Source organism: Peromyscus californicus, unplaced genomic scaffold (assembly GCF_007827085.1).
Source record: "Peromyscus californicus insignis strain IS unplaced genomic scaffold, ASM782708v3 Scaffold_5__1_contigs__length_169319896, whole genome shotgun sequence".
NCBI lineage: Eukaryota > Metazoa > Chordata > Mammalia > Rodentia > Cricetidae > Peromyscus > Peromyscus californicus.
In genome coordinates, this window is record NW_026294573.1 from 135,429,043 (window position 1) to 135,454,566 (window position 25,524).

The following is a 25,524-nucleotide window of genomic DNA, read 5'->3' on the forward strand; positions in this document are numbered from 1 at the left end:
AACCATGAGATTTATCTCTAAAAACAAAAACTAACTCAGTATACTTGTTACTGATAAATGTGTGTGTGTGTGTGTGTGTGTGTGTGTGTGTGTGTGTGTGTTTGCAATAGTATTGCTTTACTCAAATACCTTTCATTAAAAGAAATGACATTTTTTTCATATACCTGTTTTAATAAAATTCACAGTTCAAATTAATGCAATAAAGACAACAAATTATCAATAAAGGCTTTTAAATATTAAATAAGAATTATAAAACTGAACACAGTATACAAATATCTGTTAAACATATCACTAAAATCATATACAATAAAGTTATTATTTTTCACTGGTACTGAGATATAATTTTCACAATTAAATGTTTCCTATGCAATGTTAACCATATAAAAATAATATTCCTAGCAAAAATATGACACAGTTTTAAATATTCCATTTAAAAATATATGATTTAAAGTCTCTTTTAAAATGATACTATGAATTTTTGTTTACACAAAGGTAAGCTAAGAAAGCCTCCATTCTCCGAAGAATACCACTCATCAGTTAAATCAAGAAAGCCTCCATCCTGCTGCAGGACGCCACTCATCATTTACTCCTGGGAAGTTACTATATGTAGGTTCATATGAAGCTCAACATTAAATATGATTCCATATACTTTTTCTTCAAATTAGATTTGCATCTTATAAAATGTCTGAAGTAAAAAAGAGAATAAAAATAGTAAGAACATGGTTTTCAACACACATAAAATATTTTGACATTTTTAATAGTTACATTTTATAATATCTTTTTTTGAAATATAACCCTGAGAAAGCAGGCTCATGTGCTGACAGAAAGGAGGGGATTTTGTACAGAAGGAAAACGATGTTCTTCCTGTTGACAGCAAACAAATAACTCACAAAATATTCCTAAAACATATTTCACTGGAATATTGTGATTATAATCTCTTGATAAATAATCTGAAACAGGGCTGGAGAGATGGTTCACCAGCTAAAAGTACTGTTTGCTCTTCCAGGGAATCCAGCTCTATTCCCAGCCCCCACATGGCTGCTCACAGCTCCAGTGCTAGGCATACACAAGGGTAAAAAACCCATACACATAAAAGTAAATATAATCTCAAATATATAATAATCTGAAACAGACATTTACACAGAATATTATCTTACTTGATGTAACTGCTTAGAGGACATTTTAAATTAACTGAGCAGAATAGCACATTTAGAATCAAGTTTGAAGCAGACTAAAAAAGCCCATTAGTAAGTGCCACAGGTGTTGTGTTATGCCAAGATTAGCTCCTGGGCTTTTAGACTCTTCAAAATTTTCTCTTTAAAAATTATTTTTTTGTTTAAGTTCTTAGTTTTTGAGACAGGGTCTCACTAATAATGTAATGAGGTCACTCTCAGACTCCCCTGACTTAGTCTCTTGAGTGCCAGAATTTGGAATTTGGGATTGCAGGAAAAATTTTCTTAAAGACAGAGTATAAGGGTTGGTGGTACAACTTAGCATTTTTCTCCTGTGTGCACATCCTGAATTTGATCCCCATCACCTTGGGGGTGGGTGAAAGGACAGGGAATAGGTAACAAAAACACTCTTAGGATAATAAAAATAAATAGGTAGATACTCACAGGGTAAGTTTCCTAGGTCTGGGAGCACAGTGGACTCACAGCTAATCTCATCAGCAATCTAGCACATCTTTTATAATCTAGAAAGGCCATTTAAAGGTAATAAAACATATAGTTAATCATTGCAAATGAGAAAGAAATAATGTTATTGTCATTGATTGATGTCACCATCATAGCTCTAAAAGCACCTAACATTTTAAATGCTCAACATGGGTTTTGTTCTTCATTCCTCTTAAAAGATATGGAAATTTGATGCCTTCACTTTATAGATGAGAAACCACCTTCAAATGTGACTTATCTCATAGTAGCCAAGTGGTTTACTTCTCAAAACTGCCTTTTCTCCACCAAACTATGCTGTCATCCAGTGTCATTGCCTTGAATCTCTTACTGGCAAGTTGAGGTTTTTTTTTTTTTGTTGTTGTTGTTTTTGTTTCTGTTTTTGTCAATGTGATACAGACTAGAGTCAACTGGGAAGAGGAAACCTTAGCTGAGGGATCACCTCCATTAGGTTGTCCTGTAGGTAAATCTGTGGGGCATTTTCTTGATTAATGATTTACTAGGGAGGGCCTAGACCACTGGGGTTGGTATCAACCCTGGAAAGGTGTTTCTGGGATGTATAAGAAAGCAGCAAGTCAACAGAATCAAACCAGTAAGCAGCATTCCTCCATTGTCTTTGCTTCAATTTTGGCCTTGAGGTCCTGCCTTGAATTCCTGTTGGCTTCCATCAGTGATAGAGTGTGATGTGGAAGTGTAAGCTGAAATAAATCCTTCCCCACACTTGTCAGTGTTCTATCACAGCAACAGAGAAGCAAACTAGAATGAATCTAGTGTGCTTAATTTTCCCTAGTCACTAAATGTAAGAGTTTTTTCGTTTTTTTTTTTTTTTGTGGAAAAAATATAAAAATCTGACTCAACATTCTAAGTAAAGTTAAATACTCCTCAAGGTCATCTAGATGACTAGAAACAAAATGCTCAGAAGTCACTCACTTTAAAAAGAAATTTTAGATTTAGAAAGGAATTTGGAACAGGCAACTCAACTACCACATATTATCATAACTGGGCATTTTGAATAATAGCCCTTTCATGCTATGTTTGGAATTATTATTAACTCCATTAACTTAAGTATTCAAAAGAACTCATTGCCCAACAGGCTATCATCATTCAGGGAAACCCAGCAAACACTGTACAAATGACATTATATAAAAACATTTACTTCAAAATAACTTCAGAAGAGATGTTGACTTGCACTTTATAGTCAGCTCACTTTTTTTTTTCATTTATATGAGAAGTCACTTTATTTATACCAAGGAATTTGAATAATGATAAAAGGTTTCTGTCCTGACAAACATTCTAGTCTTTAAGAAAACTTGGCTATTTTCAGATTTGGAAATGCTCCCAACCAGAATCCGATCTCTCTTTATAGTTTCAACAGTACACACAACCTTGAGTGCTGAAAGGTTATAAATAGCATCCAATGCAATGTTTAGTCTATTGTGTCCCACCCAAAGACAGTTGAAGCTTGAAATTATATGCATTCATTGTTGGATTAGTTTTTTTTTGTTTTTTCTAAAATCTGCCCAGGCAACTTACAAGCTGGCATTGAGCAATCCCTGGTATTGTGATAAAGTCGATGGAAGTGTTTGCTACATTCAGCTGAAAATGTAACAGGCCCTAGAGAAAGGGAAAGAATGCTTATTATAAACACAGGCGTGTTCCCCAAACAAGTTTCTAGCACTCTATGGACGGAGATGGTGTAACTGTAGATTCCATCCTTCCTGCCCTTTAAAGAACTGGCCTGAGAATTCCTTCCTTTACCCAGACTCTATGGGAGGCGCTGAACTTTGATCTAAGTTCACTCTACATTCTCAGTATATCACATCATGGAACCTTCTGGACTAGTAGAACTCTGGAGGAACTGAAAGGGGGCACTCCAGACAGAAGGGGAATGCAGAGAGCAAACCAAGAGGGAGTGGCTTTCTGGTCCCTTGATTTTTTTTATACTTATTGGGAAGTAATGTTTCTAGTGATGACATTTGTTTTTAATTGAAGCAATGTGTGTTCCTTAGTGGAAGGCATTACTGTGAAGGGGGTAGGGCCTTGAAACTGCAGCAAAACTTTCCTCCTTCCGCCTGGTCCACAGCTTCTAACACTTAGTGCTGCCTTTCTCATCGGCACCCTTTGAAAGTTACCATCTGGGTATAGTTGTGTTGGACTGTAATTCTAGAACTTGGGATGGGAAGGTAGGCCATGAGGTTTCAACAAAAAAATGCAGGCAACTGAGGAAAGCTGCGAATAGGAAATGTGGCCCTCCCCAGGGAAGAACATACCAATTGCTTGTTCAATGCCAAACGATTAGCCCCCAAAACATGCACACAGGTAACATTATATGGACTCAATAGGTTATATTTAAGAATGTATATATATACATACATATATGCATGCAATAGCAATTGATGAAAAATGGGGTGATTGATTTGAAGGAGAGTGGGGAGAGGTATACGAGAGGGTTTGGAGGGAGGATAAGAAAGGGAGAAATGTTATAATTAAACTGCAATTTTAAAAGTAAACAAACAAACAAACAAACAAAAAAGCATCCAAGCTGGGTGTGTGTGTAACATAAGCTCATCTGTCTCCTGTTTATAAAGCCTCAATCACTGGCTGAAGCAGTCTAAATTCTTCAGCATGCTCCAGAAGGTTATTTGCCATCTGGTTTGTTCACACACCTTCCTAGCCCACTAGCCAAATGCACCTCCTTTTTAAATTTACCCTTCATCCCCAGTTCATCCACACCATCTGACTGTCCTCTCCCACTATAGCCTTTAAGTCTTGCTCAGTAGGTTCCTCATGAACAGACTCTCCTACTTTAAAGTCAAACTTAGAAAGCATGTTCCACTGCAAGCCCTCATAGTCAGATCTCAGTAAATTATCCTTTTTATTTTTCTTTAAAATATCCTTTATGTTCTATTGCTTATCATGTTCTAGTGCATATTACAGATCATACAAGTTAATAGTTGACTGAAAACCCAGCTGAACTCAAGCTTCTTCTAGACATTAATCTCCATAGTTTAATTGTCTTATGGATTCATTCTACATAAAACCGTTCATTTGTAACTGAGTCACTGAAATAGTATATGCTTACCTGTGAAATGCTTTATGAATTTGTCTTTCAAGGTCAAGTCTCTTGGGAATATTTCTGAAAAGAAAAAAAACCTTCGTAATTTCCAGGGTAGATTTCCACTATTAAAACATAATTATAGCACTAAATACATAGATCCATGCAGTATGCACAGCAGATCTCAAATCCCTGGGATCTGGCCCTAACCATTCTCCAGGGCTCTAGAGCTCTAGCAGAACTTATTGCTTCTCTACACCTCTCCCATAGAACCCTACAGACCTCTTACCAATGTAGAGCTACTTCTGAATATGTGATTTTCGGGTTTCCCAGAGCTTCCCCAACCGTGTTCTCCTGTCTTAATGAATGGCATCATTTTTTTAACCCTTGCATAGCTGTGATGATTTGAATGATAATGGCCCCCATAGGCTCATAGGGAGTGGCATTATTTCAAAGTGTGACCTTATTAGAGAAGGTGTGGTGTTGTTGGAAAAGCTGCATCACTAGAGGGTGGGCTTTGAGGTCTCAGATGCTCAAGCCAGGCCCAGTGGCTCACTTGCTCTTCCTGCTGCCTGTCAATCCAAGTGTAGACTCCCAGCTACCTCTCCAGCATTATGTCTGCCTGCATGCCACCATGCTTCCTGCCATGACAATAGTGGACTAAACCTCTGAACTATAAGCCAGTCCCAGTGTAATGTTTTCCTTTATAAGGGTTATAATGGTTATGGTGTATCATCACAGCAATAAAACCCAAACTAAGATAATAGCCCACCTCACCAAGTTATGCTTGACTGCCCCTTTTCTTCTCCACTTCATCTAATCGAGTTAGTTTATGTACTCCATCTCCAAACATTCATATGGGGTCTTGCATTTCTATCATCTACTAACTCTGGCTGGCCCAGCTATCATACTTCTGTGAGTATGCTTGGAAAACAGCCTCCTAACCTGTCTTGTCCTCTCTATAATGCTTTCTCCAGAACAACAGCTAGAGCAAGTGAGCTGAGATACTCTTTAGGTTATTTATGAGATGGACCCATTTACAAGCTTTAGCTTGGAGTGAAACACAACTTAAAGGTCAGACTTCACTTCAGACTTCACTGGTACTCGCTAAAACATGCCATCCAGAAAATGCAGTTTATAATGCATTAGGAGCACACACAATGAATGTAGTAGAGGAGAAAAATAAACTTAATAAATACTTGAACCTCAGGGTTTGTTGCCAGTTGTCTATTTACTTTTTCTTAAGAATATGATTTGCAATTACTGTCTTAGTTAGGGTTTCTATTACTGTGAAGAGATGCCATGATCACAGCAACTCTTATGAAGGAAAACATTTAATTGAGGTGGCTTAGAGTTCAGAGGTTTAGTCCATTATCATCATGGTGGCATGCAGGCAGACATGGTGCTGGAGAAGTTGAGAATTCTACATCTTTGATCCACAGGCAACAGGAAGTAAACTGAGACACTGAATATGGCTTGATTATATGTGAGACTTCAAAACATGCTTCCATGATGACACACTGCCTCCACAACAAGCCACACTACTCCAACAAAGCCACAGTTCCTAATAGTGCCACTTCCTTTGAGCTTGTGGGGGGCCAATTACATTCAAACTATCACATTCAACTACTTGGCCCTCATAAGCTTGTAACAATATCATAATGCAAAATTCATTTAGTCCAACTTTAAATGTCCCCATAGTCTGTCACGTTCTCAACAATGTTTTAAGGTCCAAAGTTCAAAGTCTCTTCTGAGATTCATGCAGTTTCCTAACTGTAATCCCATATAAAATAAAAATAAAAATAGATCACATTCTTCTAACATACAATGGCACAGGATATATATTACAGTTCCAAAATGTAGAGAAGGGAGCATAGTGAGGAAAGACTGGACCCAAACAAGACCAAAAACCAACTGGGTAAACTCCAAACTCTGCATCTCCATGTTTGATGTGAAAATACTCTTCAGATGTCCAATTCCTTTCAGCTTTGTTGACTGCAGCATACTTATTTCTCTTGGGCTTGTTCCACTCCTTGTTAGCAGTTTCCTTCAGCAGATATCCCTTGATTCTGGCATCTTTAACATCTTGGGTTCTCCAAGGAAATCCAGGCTTCAACTTCACAGTTTCATACAATGGACTCTCTGGCCTCCATTCAGGGACACCCCTGACACATAACTGACCTCAGTGGCTTTCCTTAGTTGAGGAAGCAAATTCCATAGCCCCTTTCTTCTATCCTTAACTCCAGAACCATGTGGCCAAAGCTACCATATTCCACTGCTTACTGAACCTGAAACATAGCCCCCTTGTTCACTTATATCTTCACCAACTTTCTTCACTGCCGAAGCTTGGCTGTTCTTGAACTTGCTCTGTAGACCAGATTGGCCTCAAACTCAGAGATCCACCAGCCTCCACTTTCTGAGTGCTAGGATTAAAGGCATGCACCACCACACCCTATTTTAAGCTTTTCTTTAATTCCTTTTTGCTAGTTGGAAAGTTAGTTGGGTGGGATCTTACTCTGAGGTCACCATTTCCTTTATTTCATTTCTTAATCTGTTTACCTCCTTGAACACAGGACTTAGCTCCATTCCACTTTCTGATGTCCATTTTCTACTCAAATTGTACATTTTGTGTTTTTCCTTGCTAAACTTGCTCCTTTTCATTATGAATCTGTATAAGAGTGACCAATAATAACAACACAACAGAGTCAATATTAGGCTGTTTTGAGATTTCCTCTGCCAAAAGAATTATTAAAAACTCTTCACTTTAGCTGGGTGGTGGTGGCATATGCCTTTAATCCCAGTACTCAGGAGGCAGAGCCAGGCAGATCTCTGTGAGTTTGAGGCCAGCCTGGTTTACAGAGCAAGATCTAGGACAGGCACCAAAACTACACAGAGAAACCCTGTCCTGAAAAAGAAAAAAAAAAACAACTCTTCACTTTAGCCTCAGGAAGACTCTTCTGACAAGGACAAAATGTAGTCACTTTCTTTACCAAATATCACAAGAATGATCTCTAGGCAACTTATTTATATCCTTCTCTTCTAAAAGCTCTTGAATCAGGCCCCCACAGTTCATCAAATCACACTCAGCACCAGGGTCTTTCATGTTGTTACTAGGATGGCCCATTGAGCAGCATTTAAAGTATTCACAACTGTTTTTCTAATCCATAGACCCATGGTTCATATTCCTTAAAACAAAAGCATGGTCAGGCATATCACAGCAATGTCCCAAGCCCTGGTTCCAACTTCTGTCTTAGTTAGGATTTCTATTGCTGCAAAGTGAAAAGATACCATGACCATGATATGGTGACATTTTATTTGTACTGAAATGTGATTTTATTTGTATGTTAATAAATAAAGGTGCCTGGGGGTCAGAGCTAATAGCAAGCCATACCAGAGCTGGGCATTGGTGGCACACACCTTTAATCCCAGCTCTTGGGAGGCAGAGCTAGGCGGATCTCTGTGTGTTCAAGGATACAGCCAGCATGGAGATACATGCCTTTAATCTCAATACCAACCATAGAAGACCTGGAGGTCTGTACAGATGGGCAGAGATGAGGAGGTCATGTGGTTGGGTTTACAACCAATGAGAAGGCAGAACAGAAAGTCTATATAAAGACAAACACACAGGAAGTAGGTCTCTTGGCTGAAGAGGATAGCTGCAACAGTGAAGGGTAAGGCTCTTAGCTCTGACCTCTTGGGCTTTCATCTTTGCATTGACTCTGTGTTTCTTATTTTATAAGATGATTACTTCTACACCATGGCAACTCTTATATAAGGAAAAAATTTAATTGAGGTGACTTACAGTCCAGAGGTTTATTCCATTATTATCATGGTGGATCACAGTGGCATGCAAGCAGACATGGTGCTAGAAAAGGAGCTGAGAATTCTACGTCTTTGATCTACAGGCAATAGGAAGTGAACTGAGACAGTGGGTGTGGCTTGGGCATATATGAGACCTCAAAGCCCACCCCCCCCACAGTGCCACACTTCCTCCAACAAGGCCATACCTACCTGACAAAGTCACAGCTCCTAATAGTGCCACTCCCTATCAGCTAATGAGAGGTGGCAATTACATTCAAACTACTACATTTGCTTATTTATTTTGTGTATGCTTGATATAGCATGCATATGGAGGTCAGAGGACAACTTTCAGGTGTTTGGTTCTCTCCTTCCAGCATGTGGGTCCCAGATATTAATCTGAAGTCATCAGGCTTGACAGCAAACACCCTTACTCACTGAACCATCTCACTGGCCCCACCAATTGTACATTTAGACTTATGACTTCTTTATAAACCACACATAACATGAATGCAGCATGGAAGACATATTTGTCACCTATAGATGACAGAGTTCATGGAAATGGAGCAATGTTGATGGAATCTCAGGGGGTCTATGACAGCCCTTTATATCCCAGGAGGTGAGAAGTAGACAAGACCCTTTCTGACAGAATAACTACTATTGCCAGAAGTGTATAAGTTCAGAGCATGAGTGAGTGAAGAGAGAGGAGGCAAGAGTTCAGGGATCCAAGCTTTGCTTCTATGTGACAACAAAAACCTGCACTTTAGAAATAATCAAAAACTAGTTGTTTGGAGCTGGAGAGATGAATGAATGGGTAAGAGCACTTGCTGTGCAAGCATTAAGATTGAGTTCAAATCTCCAGTTCCCATGTCAAAAAACTGAGCACTGGTGTTTAAACCTATAACCCCATCACTGGGGCAAGAGATGGGCAAATCATTAGTACTCAGTAGCTGACAGAACATCCTAACCAAAAAACCATGCTTCTGATTGAGACCCCATCTCAAGGAAATGAGGCAGATAATGATAGAGGGAGATATTCAATGCCCTCCTCTGGCTTATACGTGTATACACATGGATGCACACACCTGCACAACCACATGCACACACAAGACACACTGATACAACAGTGCTATCTACATAGTCTGCAAATTACGTATATGATAGCACATGCATCGCTTCTTATCACACAAAGTTTTTCTTATTTCTACATGTCCCATTGACCAATCAGAGCATTTCGGAGTTTCTTATAAGTACATCAGACTTTGTTTTCCAATAGAACATGGTATGCTTGAAGCAGTTCCTATGTTGTATGCAATGACAATGTCTACTTAGGAGCTACAGAGGAAGAGTAGAATAGTTATAGCCACTTTCTCAGATTCTACATATAGATAAAAATAGATGCATTTCCCCTAAGAAATGACACTATCCAGTTAAACGTACACATCTGTGATTCTTGCATCTTGAGACTCAACCACTGTATACTGAATATTTGTGAGAAAGTGTGTCTGTACCAAGTGTGTGCTGACCTTCCCCTTGTCATTATTCCATAAACAATATATAATAATACCTATTTACATAGTATTTAAATGGTTTTCAATATTATAAGTAATCTAGAGATAATTCAAATATTCAGGGAGCACATATATGGTAATATGTAAACACTTATACAACAGACTTGAGCATCTGTGGCTTGTGGTATCTACAGAGGATTTTTGAACCAGTACCCCATAGATACCTAGGAGAAACTGTGCTGTTTTAGTTTCCCAGAGCTACCATAACAAAATTCCACAAATTGGATGTGATACATTTCCAGGAACTTATTGTCTCATAATTCTGGAGTCTAAATGTCTGAGATCAGGGTGTAAGCTAGGCAAGTCTCAGTGAAGGCTCAGGATAAAGCTCTCTCCAGTCTGTTTTCAGTTTCTGTTGTTATTAGAGCTCCTCGCATTCTGTGGTGTCACTCCAGTCTTGCTATTGTCTCCATGAGGTACCCTCCTATGGCTTCATATGGCCCTCATCTTATAAGGATTCCTGTGAAGTTGAAGTAACGGTCCTCTCTACCACACTCTGACCTCATTTTAACTAATTGCCTATACAGTTACCCTACTTCCCAATAAAGTCATTTTCCAAAGCTATGGGGGTCAGGATTAGAACATATTTTGGGAGGACATACAATTCGATTCATATGGAAATCTGAGCCCACTAAACAAACTGAAGTTTTATGATGTGAGGTTCTATTAACATTCTTTGGAAAAGAAACTAGCATTGGTCAAGTTGGCTACTGTGTGCTGTAAAGATTCACCCACCTGCAAAGATTTACCCAATGAAAGACTCCTTTTAATAGAACACGGTCTATGATCGTCATTATTGTTTTACCATTTGACAGTCCCGTACATTTACATAATGTAGAACATGTTCCAGGTCACTTAGAGTACTTTAGAGTGTTTCAGTCAAAATGCTTAGGTTTGTAGTAGTTTTCTAAAAGCCTTTGGAAAAAATATAAATCAAGAAATTATTTTCCCTTCACAACTACTTTTAAAGAGACAGAATTATTAATACTATGAAAAACAAAATGTTGAAAATCTCAATCAATTTTAAGAGAGTTTTTTTCATTTTTGTTACTCCTTGACAAAGTCACATACAAATACAATGTATTTAGATTATATCCACTCCATTTCCTCTCTCCAACTGATAAAGAATCTCCCCCATCCTCCCAACGTCAAGTGCTATATTTTTATTTTTAAATTTTATTTGTTCATTTTTATGTGTATAGGTATTTTGCCTACATGTATGTCTACATACTGCATCATTCCTTATGCCCAAGGAGGCCAGAAGAGAATGTCAGATGCCCTGTAACTGGAATTACAGAGAGTTGTGAGTTTCCATGCTAGTGCTTGGAATCCAACCCAGGTTGTGTGCAAAAGCAGCCAGTTTTATTAATCACTGAGCCATTTCTCCAGCTTGAAACTGCTATATTTTTAAAATAAACTTTTTATTATTGAGCAATTTTAGAGGTACATAAAATTTCACACTGTTTGGTATTTCCAAGCACTCTACACCAAGTGTGGATACAGTACATTCTTGCAGTTAGTGAACACATATAGATAAGATACTGGATCACGCATTAAGGTCCTTATTCTCTGAATTTTCAGGTATGCTTACTTTTCACTCAGGGTCTTATTTCCATCCTAGAGTCTCATGTTACAATCATCATGTCTTCTTGGATTCTTCTAGCTCTGGTTTTTCAGTTTTTCCTTTTGCTGTTGTTACTGTTTTGGACAGGATGATCAGCTGATCTAGAAGTTGTTGTGTAGGCTAGGTTAACCTTCTACTTGTGATCTTTGTACTTCAGGCCCTGAGATCTCAGGTTGTTGATATCACAGTCGGATATTTCCAGGATCTGGATGACTTCAACAATTTCATGTAGTCCTGGTAAAGAATGTAGCAGAATGCCCATTTTTATTTGTGTTTTTCTAATGATTAGACTGGAGTTATGAGTTTAAGGAATATCTCACAAGTAAGATATAATTTTAATCTGATCAAGGGTACAGATAGCATAATTATGGTTGTTGATGTTAGCCTTGCTTATCTAGTATAGGTATCATTTGTCAGGTGTGTTTCCATGGTAAAGTTTCTGCTTGCCCTTCTCTAAAAGGACATCACTATATTATGTATACATGTTGGGGAGATAGGTTCTTTTTTCCCTTGAGTATGCTTTATATGAACAATTTAGAATCCTGCGTGGAACATTTCTCCCTCAGTCAGTCATTTATTTATACCAATGTTGACCAGTAGATGTTTATTTTTACATTGGGTTACAATCTAACACTATTTTCTTTATTCTGTTGCTGCAATGAAATAGATTCAGTTTGGGCCATTCTGGTTTTTGACATGTTTGACATTGTAGGAGTTATTGTTATTGTTTTATATTTATTATATATTATAATATATATTATATATAGTTATTATATTGTCTTATATATACTACTTTCTATTTTATGGCTCCCTTGGAGGCTCTAGGCTCATCCAGCACAACCTGCCCTGTGGTTTCCCTATTCCTGGAATCAGGTTTGTTGACAGGGAAACCTGGTTCCTTTAATTGTAAATGGTTCTAAAACTCAAGAACTGAGTGCTTAGGCACTCCTCACTGCTGGATATGTTACTTCTGTGCCCTCTCAGCTGATACAAGGGAACATGTAGTGTGAAGGAGTGATTTGATTTTACTGTACTCAATGTTTAAATAACTTCTACAGTTCCATTAGGGTTGTAGATAGGATATACTTTTAAGATGTATAGAATTTGCAACATTTCACTGATAATATTATGAAGACCACATAAAATAATATAAAATGATCTAACCCCAAGTACACAGTCATATTTGTGCAATTTTGAGCCAGCACTCTGTACCCAGTAGTGTCCTCCTTAAGACCCACGGTCAAATTTTGCTTCTTCAATCAAACTAAAATTCTCATCAAAGTTTTCTTCTATGCACTGAGATTGAAAAACTTGGTCATCTTCAAGTCCTTCCAAGTCTTATGTTACAACATATGAGGACAAAATGCTAAATCATAGTACACATAGACCAGACTACTTAAAAATGCACAATGAAATTTCAATGTAAATTTTCTTGTTTTTAAATTACAGCACAATTCATGTGTAATTTAAACTTTAGCCATTTAATTAGAAGACTGATTTCATGAAAACAACTTTTTTAGTAACTAATTTAACATAGTTAGACGCCTCTTGATTAAAAATTATCATCTCCATAGACTCATAAAAATAATATTTTTATAAAAATGTTAAACACTTCAGACCAAAAAGAATTATAAATAAGTGACAATAGAAAGCTGTGCATTAGAAACTACAGAACTAGGCTAGATATGGTGGCACATACCTTTAATGTCAGCACTTTTGAGGCAGAGGCAAGTGAATCTCTGTGAGTTCAAGGCTACCCTAGCCTACACAGTGAGTTTCAGGACAAACAGAACTACATATTGAGATCCTGTCTCAAAACAGAGGAGGAGGAGAGAAGAAAGGGAGGGAGGGAGGGAGAGAAGGGGGAGAAGGAAAGGAAAGGGAAGGAAAAGGAAACCACATAACCCAGTGCTGAGGATGCTTTTATTAGACCTGGTAGGTAGAAGCCTTAGCAATAGACTTAGCCACTGGAAACCAGAAGAGGCTACTGATCCAGTAGGAAATAGATGCCCAGTCTAGGACCACTGTGTGGCATAATGGAAATGGCCCCCATGGGCTTATATATATGAATGTTTGGTCCCCAGTTGGTGAAACTGTTTGGGAAGGGTTAGAAGATGTGGCTTTGTTGGGGAAGGTGCATCACCAGTGATCTGCTTTGAGGATTCAGAAGACCACACACACAGTTCCCACCTCTCAGTCTTGTGCTTGTAGATCAGATCATAAGCTCTCAGCATTAGTCCAGCACCATGCCTACTAGCCTGCTGCCATGCTCCCCACCATGATGGTCATGGACTCACCCTCTAAAACTACAAAACCCCATTAAATGCTTTCTTTTATAAGTTGCCTTGGTTGTGGTGATTTTTTGTTACAGCAATTGAAAAGGAACTAAGACAACCACAGTATCTAAGAAGCAAAAGTTTGGGTTTACTGTGGTCAGAAACAAAGAATAGAGAATGAAGGTTACTGTGAGAAAAGGTCAGGTCTAAGGTTCCTGTGTTGAAAACACAAATCATGCAGTTATGTGAAAGTAGAGAAAGGGAAGAAAGAGGAAAGGAAGTATCCCTTATAGGCAACAGGTAAAACTAGAGAGGTGTACCTGGTTATTCAGAGGAATGCTCTGAGAAGCCTGGATGACTGAAAGCTTGTCAGAGAAGCAAGTAGGAACAGGCACCAAAATTAGGGGTTCACTTAATGAAAGCAAGGGGGGTCAAAAGTACCAAAGCTTTCTGGAGGTCAAGTGAGGTAGAGATCAACTGCCCACTGCCCACCAGGAGTGATGTCATGCCCACTCTGTGAAGAATATTTCTACTTCACAGGCAGGCACAGGTTGGGAAGGATAGATTTGTAGGATAATCTCTTTGTATACTCTGAAGATGTGTCTCTGCCAAAGCACCTTCTTATTGGTTTAATAAGGAGCTGAATGGCCAATAGCTAGGCAGGAGAGGATAGGCGGGACTTCCCAGGAGAGAGAGGAACTTGGGAGAAGAATCTGAGAGGTGGAATTTTACCAGTGAGATGCAGAGCAAGTTGGATGTACAGTTTGGAGGAGGGAGGAGAGATAAGGAGCCACATGACAGAACATAGATTAATATCAACGAATTAAGCTACAAGAGCTAGTTGGGAACAAGCCTAAGCTAAGGCTGAGCTTTCATAATTAATAAGAAGTCTCCATGTCATTGTTTGGGAGTTGGTGGTCCAAAGAAATTCTGGCTACATAGACTCACAAGTGAAAATGGCAAAGAATATCAGATTTTTGTCCTGTGAAAGGTTTAATCATTTTTTTCTTTTCTAGATTTCCTTTTTTAAAAAAAAATTTAAATTTAGATGAAAGTAGAGTTAGTTCACATTTGTCTGTAACATACTAAGTACATTTTGTGGCATAAAGATACATCTTTTGGGAGTTTAAACACACACACACACACACACACACACACACACACACACACACACATCTCTATTTTTTATGTAAGTGGCCTAGACAATCAAACATAATGGTTATGCCATCTAGAATAAAATAAACTACTTATAAGATTCATATTTAATCATCTTTATTTATAAATCACTAGCCTAATAATTGCAATTACATTAGCTTGGCCATGGCTATATAACCACCTATGACTGCAATTAATCACTGATAATGGGAGAAGAATCAAAATTACTTCTGAAGAGAGTCAAATGCTGTCAGATTTCTAGCTGTGATTCTGAAGGTCCCAGTTCGAATTCCTTTGGAGATGGAATCCACCCTGAATGGAATACAGATCAGGAGGAAAAGTCATACCCAAGGAAGGGCAGGAGGAAACCTCATAGTGAGCAGATTCCACTGCACACTGGAGGTGGTCCACAGAAATTTCTTGGTGAGAAGCCATCTCTACAAGCTTCGTACATGTTTCCTATGGGAGCGGGAGGGAAAAGAGGATCCCAGTTCATCAAAAGAGTCCTTGTCTCTACTGGAAATCATGGACCAGAGATGGGATGAAGAGCTGAGTTGGCAGAACAAGGCCAGGACCAGATATTTTGATTCAGCAGGGAGAGGGCAATAAAGACATGCAACTACCTAGGTCACTCTTGTTATCAGTGCTGCTGGATTCCTCCTCTGAAGACACTGGCCAAGGAGGCCTAGGAAAGCTTCTGCCAGAACTAGAATAAAATGTGCTGTGTTTTTATAGGGTAGAGCTGTAATGGGATGTGATTGATCTGGTGGAGGGGTCATTGTCTGGCCTTGTTCCCACAAAGGTAATGGAGGTGCAATGTCAGCAGGTGCTATCAGAGGATGAACCAGCCCATCACAGGTGGGATCTCCTTGGTTGCTAATCAGGTGGTGCAGAGCATCTGCTCTTCCTCCACCTCTTCCTCCTTCCTGCAGCAAAGCTAGAGAGAAAAGTTCTTGCTGCTGAAAGTCTGCTCCACAAGGCAGGACTGCATGCAGGGTGAGCAGCCAAGGGCAAAAATCACTCTGACATATACCATATTTAGAGCATCAAGAGTGTGAAGATCTTTGCCTAAACATTCAAATCTAAAGACCATTTCGGTCAATTTTTGTCTGGTGTGAGAATTTTCTCTTCTTAGAACAATGAAGTTTTTAGTACCCAAGCTGCTAATGGTGATGTATCTTTTTCCCTCTTTGATGTCACCTGCCCTTGAACAGAAGAAATGGTTCTCTCCAATTCCTCAAGATCGTGGCTTTCACCTTCTGTGGCTCTCCAGCTCTTCAGCTTCTTGGTGCTCTGTTCTACATTGTAAATTTTCTCTTCTGATCTGGTACTTTCCTCTCTTAATTTGCTGTGGGATTTTGTTTTGTGTCCGGAAAGACTTCAGCTTTACTTTACTTCTGGCTAAGCCACTGACCCTCACTGTCTGTGCATTTCTGCTGAGAAGATGCCTCTTCAGTCTGAAAGGTTTTACTGTTCTCCATAAGGTAACACTTCGCTCTAGCTCCTTCAGATACCTGCATGAAACTTGCCTTCTTCCTCCTTCTGGGGATTTTAAAGAAGCATCTAACTCTGTTTTGTGACTCTGTTCCTTCTGAGTTCCTTTTGGCATTGAACTGAGCACAATTTTGTGATTCACTCTACATTCGATTCCAGTTTGCCTTCATCAGCCATACCTTCTTAAAAAGTGGCAACCCAATCCTTATCATTAGCCAGCTAACACAGAATGACTGGAGGTTGCTTTCTTTATTGTGACAGCTTTTCTGCACATTATTTGGACTCTTAGTTTGTTTTCTATCTATTCAGAACACCTGTTCTTCCCATATTTCAGCTTTTTGTAGAAGCCTTTTCTGGCTTTCCTGAAGTTGGTAACTCTCATTCATGGTCACATTCACTGATTCTTTAGGTCATTCTTCATTTATTTAAACTACCCTGAGCATCATTTTGGGTCCAGCTATTTATGATCTGGGAGCTTCAGCCTATCTACTAGTGACAGCATCCTTTTTAAAATACAGGCCATCAATCCATCCTGTGCAGAATGTTCAGACATCTTTTTTTTTCTCTAGAAACTGAATTTCATCATATTTCAGTGTGGACTTCTCTCTCCAGCATCTCTCCATTTGCCTCCAACTTCCTACTTCTGTTGACTCCTTCCTGGGTGCCTCTCAGCCTTCTTGTTCTTTTCAAGCAATCCTACCTTTCTCAAGTAGTTCATATTTTTTCTTCACATTTTCTTCAATGACTCCTAAAGGCTCTAGAACAAGTGTTTTCCTTCCACATGAAGCAGCCTATTATGGAAAGCCTCTCCACACAACCAAGAGAGCAGTAAACAATAGTGACACACAGCATCAATTCCTGTGAGAAATGTTAGGGACTGTGGTCTTGTCTTCACACAGTAGTGCCACACCCTGCACACTTCTCCTAGGACCAGCACCAGTAGGTTTCTAGGGGAGCCCTGGGCTCCTGTGTGGGTCTAAGCAGCTGCATAGGTTGCCTGGGCTTCCAGTGTCCTCCAGGACACAATAGAGAGCACAGAACACATAACATTATCATCAGAACACTGGGTGATGCTGGGGTAGGGGCTCTCTGTCTGTGAAAACTAAGATTAGGGATACCCATCACTGTGTCTGTCTGTAAGTGGGTTCTGGGGATTTAAAGGAGTGCCTCCTAATGCTTGCACCCACTGAACAATATCTCCAGTGACTACTGCTGTAATTTTCCATCTAATACTTTCTTTTTAAATTTTCATTTATTTATTTTATGTGTTTGGGTGTTATCCCTGCATGTATATCTGTATACCGTGTGCACACAGTGCCATCAGATACCAGAAGAGGGCACTGGATCACCTGGAACTAAAATTTCAGACAGCATGAATCACTATGTGGGTGCTGAGAATTGATCCTGTGTCCTAAGACCAGCCTGTGCTTTTAACCATTGAGCTACCTCTCCAGTCCCCTGTAATACTTTTAAATCTTGATTGGCCATAGGTATCTGAACACTTTAAAAGTAACACTAAGCATAAGGTCAGGTCTACTGTACTTCACATCCACAGTGGTTCATGTTGCCACAGAGACAGGAGGGAAACATCACTTGCCTATCTGTCTCCTAACAGCAACCTTAGAAATCTGCACCTAAACATTAAGAATTTACTTACAACCATAAAAATGAAAAGCAAAGAGGAAAAAGTATGGAATTTTAGGGCTAGCAAGATGGCTCAGTAGGTAAAGGTACTTGCTGCCAAGCCTGATGACCAAGTTCAATCCCTAGGACCTACATGGTAGAACTGACTCGTACAAGTTGTTCTTTGACCTCCATGTGTATACCCCAGCAAATGCATATGCATACACATATGCGCACACATAAATAAATAAATAAATAACAAATGAAATAAAAATTTTTTAAGAAATTTGAAATTTTGTAGCTTCCTTAGGTGATCTCTGATTAAAAAGTAATGTTCTAGGAGAAGGAAGCAACACTGGGTGATTCTATTGACTCCCTGCATGGACTTTCTCTACTTTCCAGTGAGATAAATGGATCCTTTAAGCAGATAACTGTTACTGCCAGAAGTACTATGAATGGGGAGAAATCCATCCATGTAAGTGAGCTCTGGTCACTTATAATGAGTGTTTATGATTGTAGCATCTGGCTACTGAGCCCAACAGACAGCAGATATCTGGTTAAAGCCCCTGCCAAATACAAAAATGGAGCAAAATCATATGTGTCCTTTCCACCTTGACCTCTTCCCACACTCACAGTTTTCAGTCAAACAAATAACTCTAAGCAATTCTACAAACATTAACATGTGTTAAAAGCAAAGGGGATGGACATGCTTGTTTGACTATAGTAATCATTTCCCTCTGTAGATGTATAATAAGTATCAGGCTACGAACCTTAATTATGTTTAATAAAAATGTTTTAAGAAAGAACCCACAAAACCAGGCATGATGGCATGTGTCAATAATCCTGGTACTCAGGAGGCTGAGGCAGGAGGATTGGAGTTTAAGGTTTCCCTGGACTATAACAAGACTCTGTCTGAAAAAAAAACAGACAAATTATACATTCTGTCTTGGTAATATGCAAAGCAGTAAAAAAATGTTTTCATTATTTCATTTGGAAGAAATTGTTAGGCACCAGGTATTAAAGTAAGACTGCCTAATTGGGCAGAGGGAATCCTCACAGATTTACAACAAAAGTAATTTGGATTGTACAAATAGAATTCCATTATTATACAATTGCCAGCAGTATCCAAATATATCTAGGTTTTTTGAGATTTTTTTATAAATATAACTGTGGTACATGTTTAGCTATTTTTGAAAACAGAGAGATATCATAAAGGAAGAGAGATTGTGATATTAGGAAATATATACTATCTCTTCAGACATGCTTCCTGATGTACAATCCTAGGAATGTCTAAGATAACCCTGTCTTTTACATGCTAATGATTTGATCAAGGACTAGAAGCCTTTAGAGTGCTCCAGGATGGGAATTGGTCACCAGAAACAAGAAGGCAACATAGAGGGCTGGTCCCAGGGAAGTGGGGAGAGCTAAAGTTCAGTTGAACACCAACATTCAGTAATTCAATCATTCCTACCTATGTAATGAAATCGTCACCAAATCCATGAGATGGTGGGATTTTAGAGTTTCCAGATAGCTGGGCACGTGGAGAACAGTGAAGGGTAACTTCCACTCAGAGGACATGGAGGTCAGTGACTTCCCCAGCCTTCATCTCTTTAACCTTTTTCATGACAAACAAAGGTGGATATAGTGTTTCCCTGAACTCTGTTAATTGCTCTAGCAAATTAAACCATTTAAAGCCCAGTTTGTAGCTGATTGTCAGGAAAATCAGACTGGAGTTAGCAGTTGTGCAGAGCACTTGAAGTGAAGCTGGGAGGTCATGGTTAATCACATCTCAGATAGGTGCATGCCTGAACCTTAGAATTGAATTAGGCTGCAGACATTGTGCTATCCTGTCTTCCACCCCACTCCCCCACAAAATGTCACATCTCACACACACACACACACACACACACACACACACACACACACACACACACACACACTGGCCAAAACCCAAACCAGTTTCCCAAAATAGTTAATTCCTGACTTTGTACTATGGCTCCTTTCTCTTAGACCAGTTGCTTTCTTATATGGCAACTTCTGCCAGCTCAGGCCATAAATGCCTAACAAGTGACCCATTTGGAGTTAAATAAATAAATTATTTTGTAAAACTTTGGGTCACATTTTCAAGATGTCTTGATTTTGTATTTTCCTATATTACAATCCTAATTAGCCCCAAATTAATTTAATTTTCTGTTTGTGAATAGGTTGACTTCACTCACATTCAACCGTCAAAATGTCAGATTCTGAGACTTGAAACTAGGTGTGTCACACTCACATTCAACCGTCAGAATGTCAGATTCTGAGACTTGAGACTAGGTGTGAAAAGGAATCACTCTTGAAGTTGGATCCTCCACATAGAGAGCATCAGGATTGAGTTGGATTCGAAGACACCGGCTGGTGTCCACTGCAGAGTAGACTGCTTGTGGGGAGAAAACCCTACGCCTTTTAATGTCACGGAAGTCTTCCATTTTGGTTGCTAGGGCAGAAGAGTGTAAAAAGGTAGTTGTTTTTACCTCAGAATCCAAAATGTGCAAACAGAATTCCATCAGGCAAAGGTAAGAGAAGCACATTTGGGGACACTGAACAGCTGAGGTGGAATAGGGACAGCATCTGTACGAAGTCAGCACTGAGCCTGAGACTGCCACAACCATGGAAAGAGAAAGAAAATCAGTCAGAAAGGATAGGAATGTCCTGGAGAGAGAGCAGAATCCATCTTCACTCTTCTTAAATGTTTAAATGAAATATACATCAATCTTCCTAGAACCTCCTTTCCCTTTCTGTTGCCTGCAGGAGATCTGTCTGATTCCCAGTCCCTCATTGCCTTTGAGAGGACTTAAGACTTCTTGGAAAAGTCAAGAAAAGCCAGTGCAGATTTATGACTGGAGAGGGACCACATCCCACACTACTTAATACAGACTGTCATTTGCAGTTGTTTAGAATAACTTCCCCAATGGGATCTTCAGTTTCTCTGGAGGCTCCACCGTCAGCCTGGTCTTACATTTAAACAACCCCTATGAGACACCAGCCTTAGAAATTCTATAGAAATAATGGAAGTGTGTATAAGTCACAAAACGGGGGGCATCATAAAGTCAAAACTTCCCCTTTTTACTTCTGTTTCCCCATATTTCATGCCAATTTCCTTCTGATCTCAAAATCTTCCAAATCCATTGCCTATTTTCAGCTTTCTGATCTTGTCTACATGTCCATGCATGAGTGCCTAGAACCCCCTTTTCCTGGCAAAGTTTGGGGTAGGGTTCCATTACATTCCTTTCTACTACTGTGAAGATGGACAAAAGAGCTGGTTTCGGAGGGCAGGAAGAGAGGCTATGAAATGGGACACTGAAAGGGCCGGGAGACAATCTGGAAGTCACTACAACACAATGACTTGGACACGAGTGGTGGGAAAGACAATAAAATGAAACAGCAGGGTCTAGGCATTTGAGGCACCAGTTATTAGCTGAACTGAGTTGAAGAATGACAACTAAAAGAAGTCACAATCAAAAGTCTATCAAATTGATCTCAAACATTGTTGAATGGCTAATTCAATTGACAAGTACATTCACGAATGGCAGACATACTATAAGGATGAAGATAATACCACAGGTGGTTAATCACCAGTGTTCCCAGGAGCCTAATACCCCTCCCCCTTACTCAAACAATAATTCTAGGGAAGGAATTCTGGCTGACAACTCTTGTTACAGGCTTTGGATTTACTGTCCCTTCTGCCTAGGAATGACCCTCCCACTTCCAGCCTTGCCTGACTTGGGGAAGCTGGCCAACTTACTGAAAAGGAATGATATATAACTCAATGTCATGATACTGTGTAATACAATAGTTGGCCTTCCTGGCATAAATCATAAACGCCTTGGAATCTCAGAAATGATAGTGTGTTAAGAAGTTGACTGAGGGTTGGCAGTTTCTGAATAACTTCAGAATGGGTCTGGTGGATTAGTTGATCGGCACTGCCAGTGATTCAATCTTATCTATGTAATGAATCTTCCACAAAAACTCAAAAGCACTGAGTTCAAAGTTTCTGGATAGCTGAACACACAGATTCAAGGAGTTGGGGCTGAGGTGGGGTGGGGTGTTTACTCATACAAGCCCCTTTCCCTAGACCTCATCTTATGCATCTCTTCATCAGTATCTTTTATAATACATACCATTTATGAGCTACTCCAGCAAATTAGTTCAAATCTGAGGAGAGAGTATGGGAAACGTGATTCTTAGTTAGAGACTCAGAACCACAGGCATGAACACCTGGGATCTGCATTTGGCACTGGAGTAGTTCTCAACTTGTGGGTTCTGAGGCTCATCTTCAGGAGATAGTAAGTGCCAGAACTCCAGAACTAAGGCAAATTAGAACCCCAGCTGGTTCTTACTGCAGAACTGCTACTGCGGTGTGCAGGGAAATCTCCCACAGTGCAGTGCCAGGGATGAGCTGTGTGGTCAAGGCACAGGAGGGGAAACTGGGTCTGAGACAGTTTTTTCTACTTTCATGGACAGCAAGGATTCCTAGACTTAAGCCTGAGAACACAGGGGTGGGGTGTAGGGGAAGAGGAGGAAAAGTGAAATGTGGAGCACAAGAGACTTCTGCTACCCTCACATGAGAGTCCAGTCGGCGTTCCAAGGCATTCTCAAACAACCCCTGGGCTTGGTCCTCTCTCTTCAGAATCACAGTGGGAAATTCCAGGCTCATCCACAGGGATGACAGTCCTTGGCCTCTAGGACCTAGGAGATGTTTCCTTCTGCATGAATTATGATCCCTGCTGCTCCTGTGAGAACATCCAGATGGGAACTTGTCCTCTCTGTATTTATGTCCTTGTTTTTCCCTGATCCGTGTCAAGAGTTCCATTCACAGATAGCCTCAGATGTAACCAGCCACCCTCTCTCCCCGTGTAAACAAAATACAGTAATCAAAATATTAGGTCACATCAAACAGCTGTAGAAAGCAATGGATTTTGAGGATGAGCCATAGCTCTTCTTTTTTCCCCCAACTACATTGTTTTGTCTTCTCTGTCATTTGGGAGAGTGAGTACTTCGGGTTAAACATAGGACCTTACTACATTGTTTTTAAGTCTTCTCTGTCATTTGGGAGAGGGAGTACTCTGGGTTACACATAGGGCCTCACATCTGCTAAGAAAATGTTCTACCACTGAGCTACATCTCCCAATTCCCTTCACTGTCTTTAACTAGAGAAAATATGTTAAACTAAAATAAAACAGGTAAAGTTCATGTGTTAACCATAAATGATTTTGCAATTTGAGATTTTCTCACATTCTTTTTGTATTCCAAAGTGACACTGGATCCTGACATAAATATTTTTGTTAGCAATAATTTTTAAGTAAAAGTGTATAACCAATGCCATCGCATCATGGTACACTCCCTCCTGTGGTGACCACCCCTGAACCCTCTTCTGGAAGGCTCTCAGATGAGTGGGCTTGGGCTAGAGCCACACATTCACCTCCCATGCCTTCCCATCACTTCTGTCTGCTGCTCTCCTCACTTGGCTCACTCAGTTTGTTCATGTGCACTGCTCTCCCTGAAATGTGCAGTGAAGGGCAGATGCATCCAGCTTCCTGCAGATCTGCATAGACTCAGCTCTCTGAATGATGGGTAGTTCTTAGTAGAAGCTGTGGAGTGACTAAGTATCCCCTTATGCCAAAACTGTTAAGAGAGGTATGATTCATCTGTTACCTCAGCACTTGGAAGACTGAGGCAGGAAGATTTCTGCAAACTCTAGGCCAGAGTAAGTTCCAAGCAGCCTGGGCTGTACAGTGAGACTATTGTGTGTGTGTGTGTGTGTGTGTGTGTGTGTGTGTGTGTGTGTGTGTGTGTGTGAGAGAGAGAGAGAGAGAGAGAGAGAGAGAGAGAGAGAGAGAGAGAGAGAAAGAACCAGAAAAGAAACTAAGAACCCCCCCCCCCATGTTTTCTTTTTTTTTCTTTTCTTTTCTTTTTTTTTTTTTGGCTGCTTAGTCAATAAGTTTATTATCTTTGTGAAAAAATCTTCATAGAAATAAAACCTACACTACTTAGGGTGGTATGTGCCCGTGACTCTAAGGCTGAGCCAGGAGAATGAGGAGTTCAAGGCTACAAAGTGAGACCCTGCTTCAGACAAAAGGGGAAAAAATGAAACGGAGGGAAGGGAGACACAAGGAAGGAAGGAAAGAAGGTGGACAGGAGGGAGGGAATCAAGGAAGGAAGGAAGGAAAGTAGGGAGGCAGGCAGGGAGGGAAGGAGAGAAGGCGGGAGACAGGGAGGGAAGTGTGGAGAAGAGACCTTGGCTGTAGGGGGAACTCCAGGGCATTCCTATGCTTTGTCCTCTCAACAAGTTCAGTGCAGGCCAGGGAGACAGGCCTCTAACTTGCTCTGTGTCTACAGACTTAAGCAGAGACACCCCAGTGGCTCCTCTCTTCCTCACCACCTTGTTTCCAGCCAGCACCTTGCACACTCTCCCCAGTAGTCCCCTACACTTCCTGTTCCCAGGCTTTCTCCCTTTCCTTCTCATCACACATCTCTGTGTGTAGGTGTCTCATGGTCCTCCGTCCTGACTTTTCCTACCTTCTTCCTATGCATCTTAGTAGCAGGAATGTCCAGAACTGGCATGGGCACTTCTAACTGGCCCAGGAAGAGTGTAAGCCAGCATCAGCCACATTAGCTTACTGAATTCGCATGCCAGTCACCCATTCCCGGGGGCCAGCTTGAAAAGGGGGAGAAGGGGACATTCTAGAATGTTCAAATGACTAAGGACGGCCATGTTAGTTAAACTCCAAAAGACTCAGAGCTGAGGTGTTGACAAATGCGTAGGTTGTTTGTCATCCTGGCAGGTGAGGCTGCAGCCCAGGTCTAGCAAGGAGCATATAAAGCTGATTTCTTTGCCAGCCAGGTTTTGTTATTGACATCTCAACCAAGGCAAATCTAGTAAGCTGGTTACTTCATTCCTAGGGAAGATTCCTGAGAATCTACAGGTGTCCAACCTCTGCTGTGCTTAATTCAGCCTTACCAAAACCAGCTTGCCCAGCTGTGAGAGTGCTGAGGCTCAGGAAAGGGCAGGTCGAGAGGGTGGGCTGGACTTACCTGCGCTCCGGGAGGCTCTGGTAGCCTGGTGAGTCCCAGTCACCGGGAGGAAAAGCTGTGGCTTGAGCTCCACTAGACGCATGGCTCTGCGTCCCCGGGGCCGTCCCTGGGTCCCGGGTGGGGACAAAGCCAGCGCCAGCAGCAGCAGTGCGGGCAGCCGGGCGCTGGGCTTAGCGGGCCGCAT

At 40.3% G+C, this 25,524-nt stretch overlaps 1 protein-coding gene across 1 annotated transcript; it reads right to left on the minus strand.

Moving 5' to 3' along the window:
- Window positions 1-1,628: 1,628 nt before the first annotated feature.
- Alkal1 (ALK and LTK ligand 1) lies at window positions 1,629-25,524 on the minus strand. Its single transcript, XM_052718193.1, has 4 exons — window positions 25,341-25,524; window positions 4,753-4,806; window positions 3,204-3,284; window positions 1,629-1,693 (listed from the first exon to the last, which is right to left on the minus strand). Exons 1-4 carry the CDS (start codon window positions 25,522-25,524, stop codon window positions 1,629-1,631), a joined length of 384 nt encoding a protein of 127 aa, XP_052574153.1.

Excerpts from the sequence above, each read along its gene's own strand:
- Alkal1 (XM_052718193.1), bottom strand. The coding sequence starts at position 25,524 with ATGCGGCCCGCTAAGCCCAGCGCCCGGCTGCCCGCACTGCTGCTGCTG. Across the intron at positions 4,807-25,340 it reads CAGAGCCTCCCGGAGCGCAG|AAATATTCCCAAGAGACTTG; the intron begins GTAAGTCCAGCC and ends TTTTCTTTTCAG. Across the intron at positions 3,285-4,752 it reads ATTCATAAAGCATTTCACAG|GGCCTGTTACATTTTCAGCT; the intron begins GTAAGCATATAC and ends CCCTTTCTCTAG.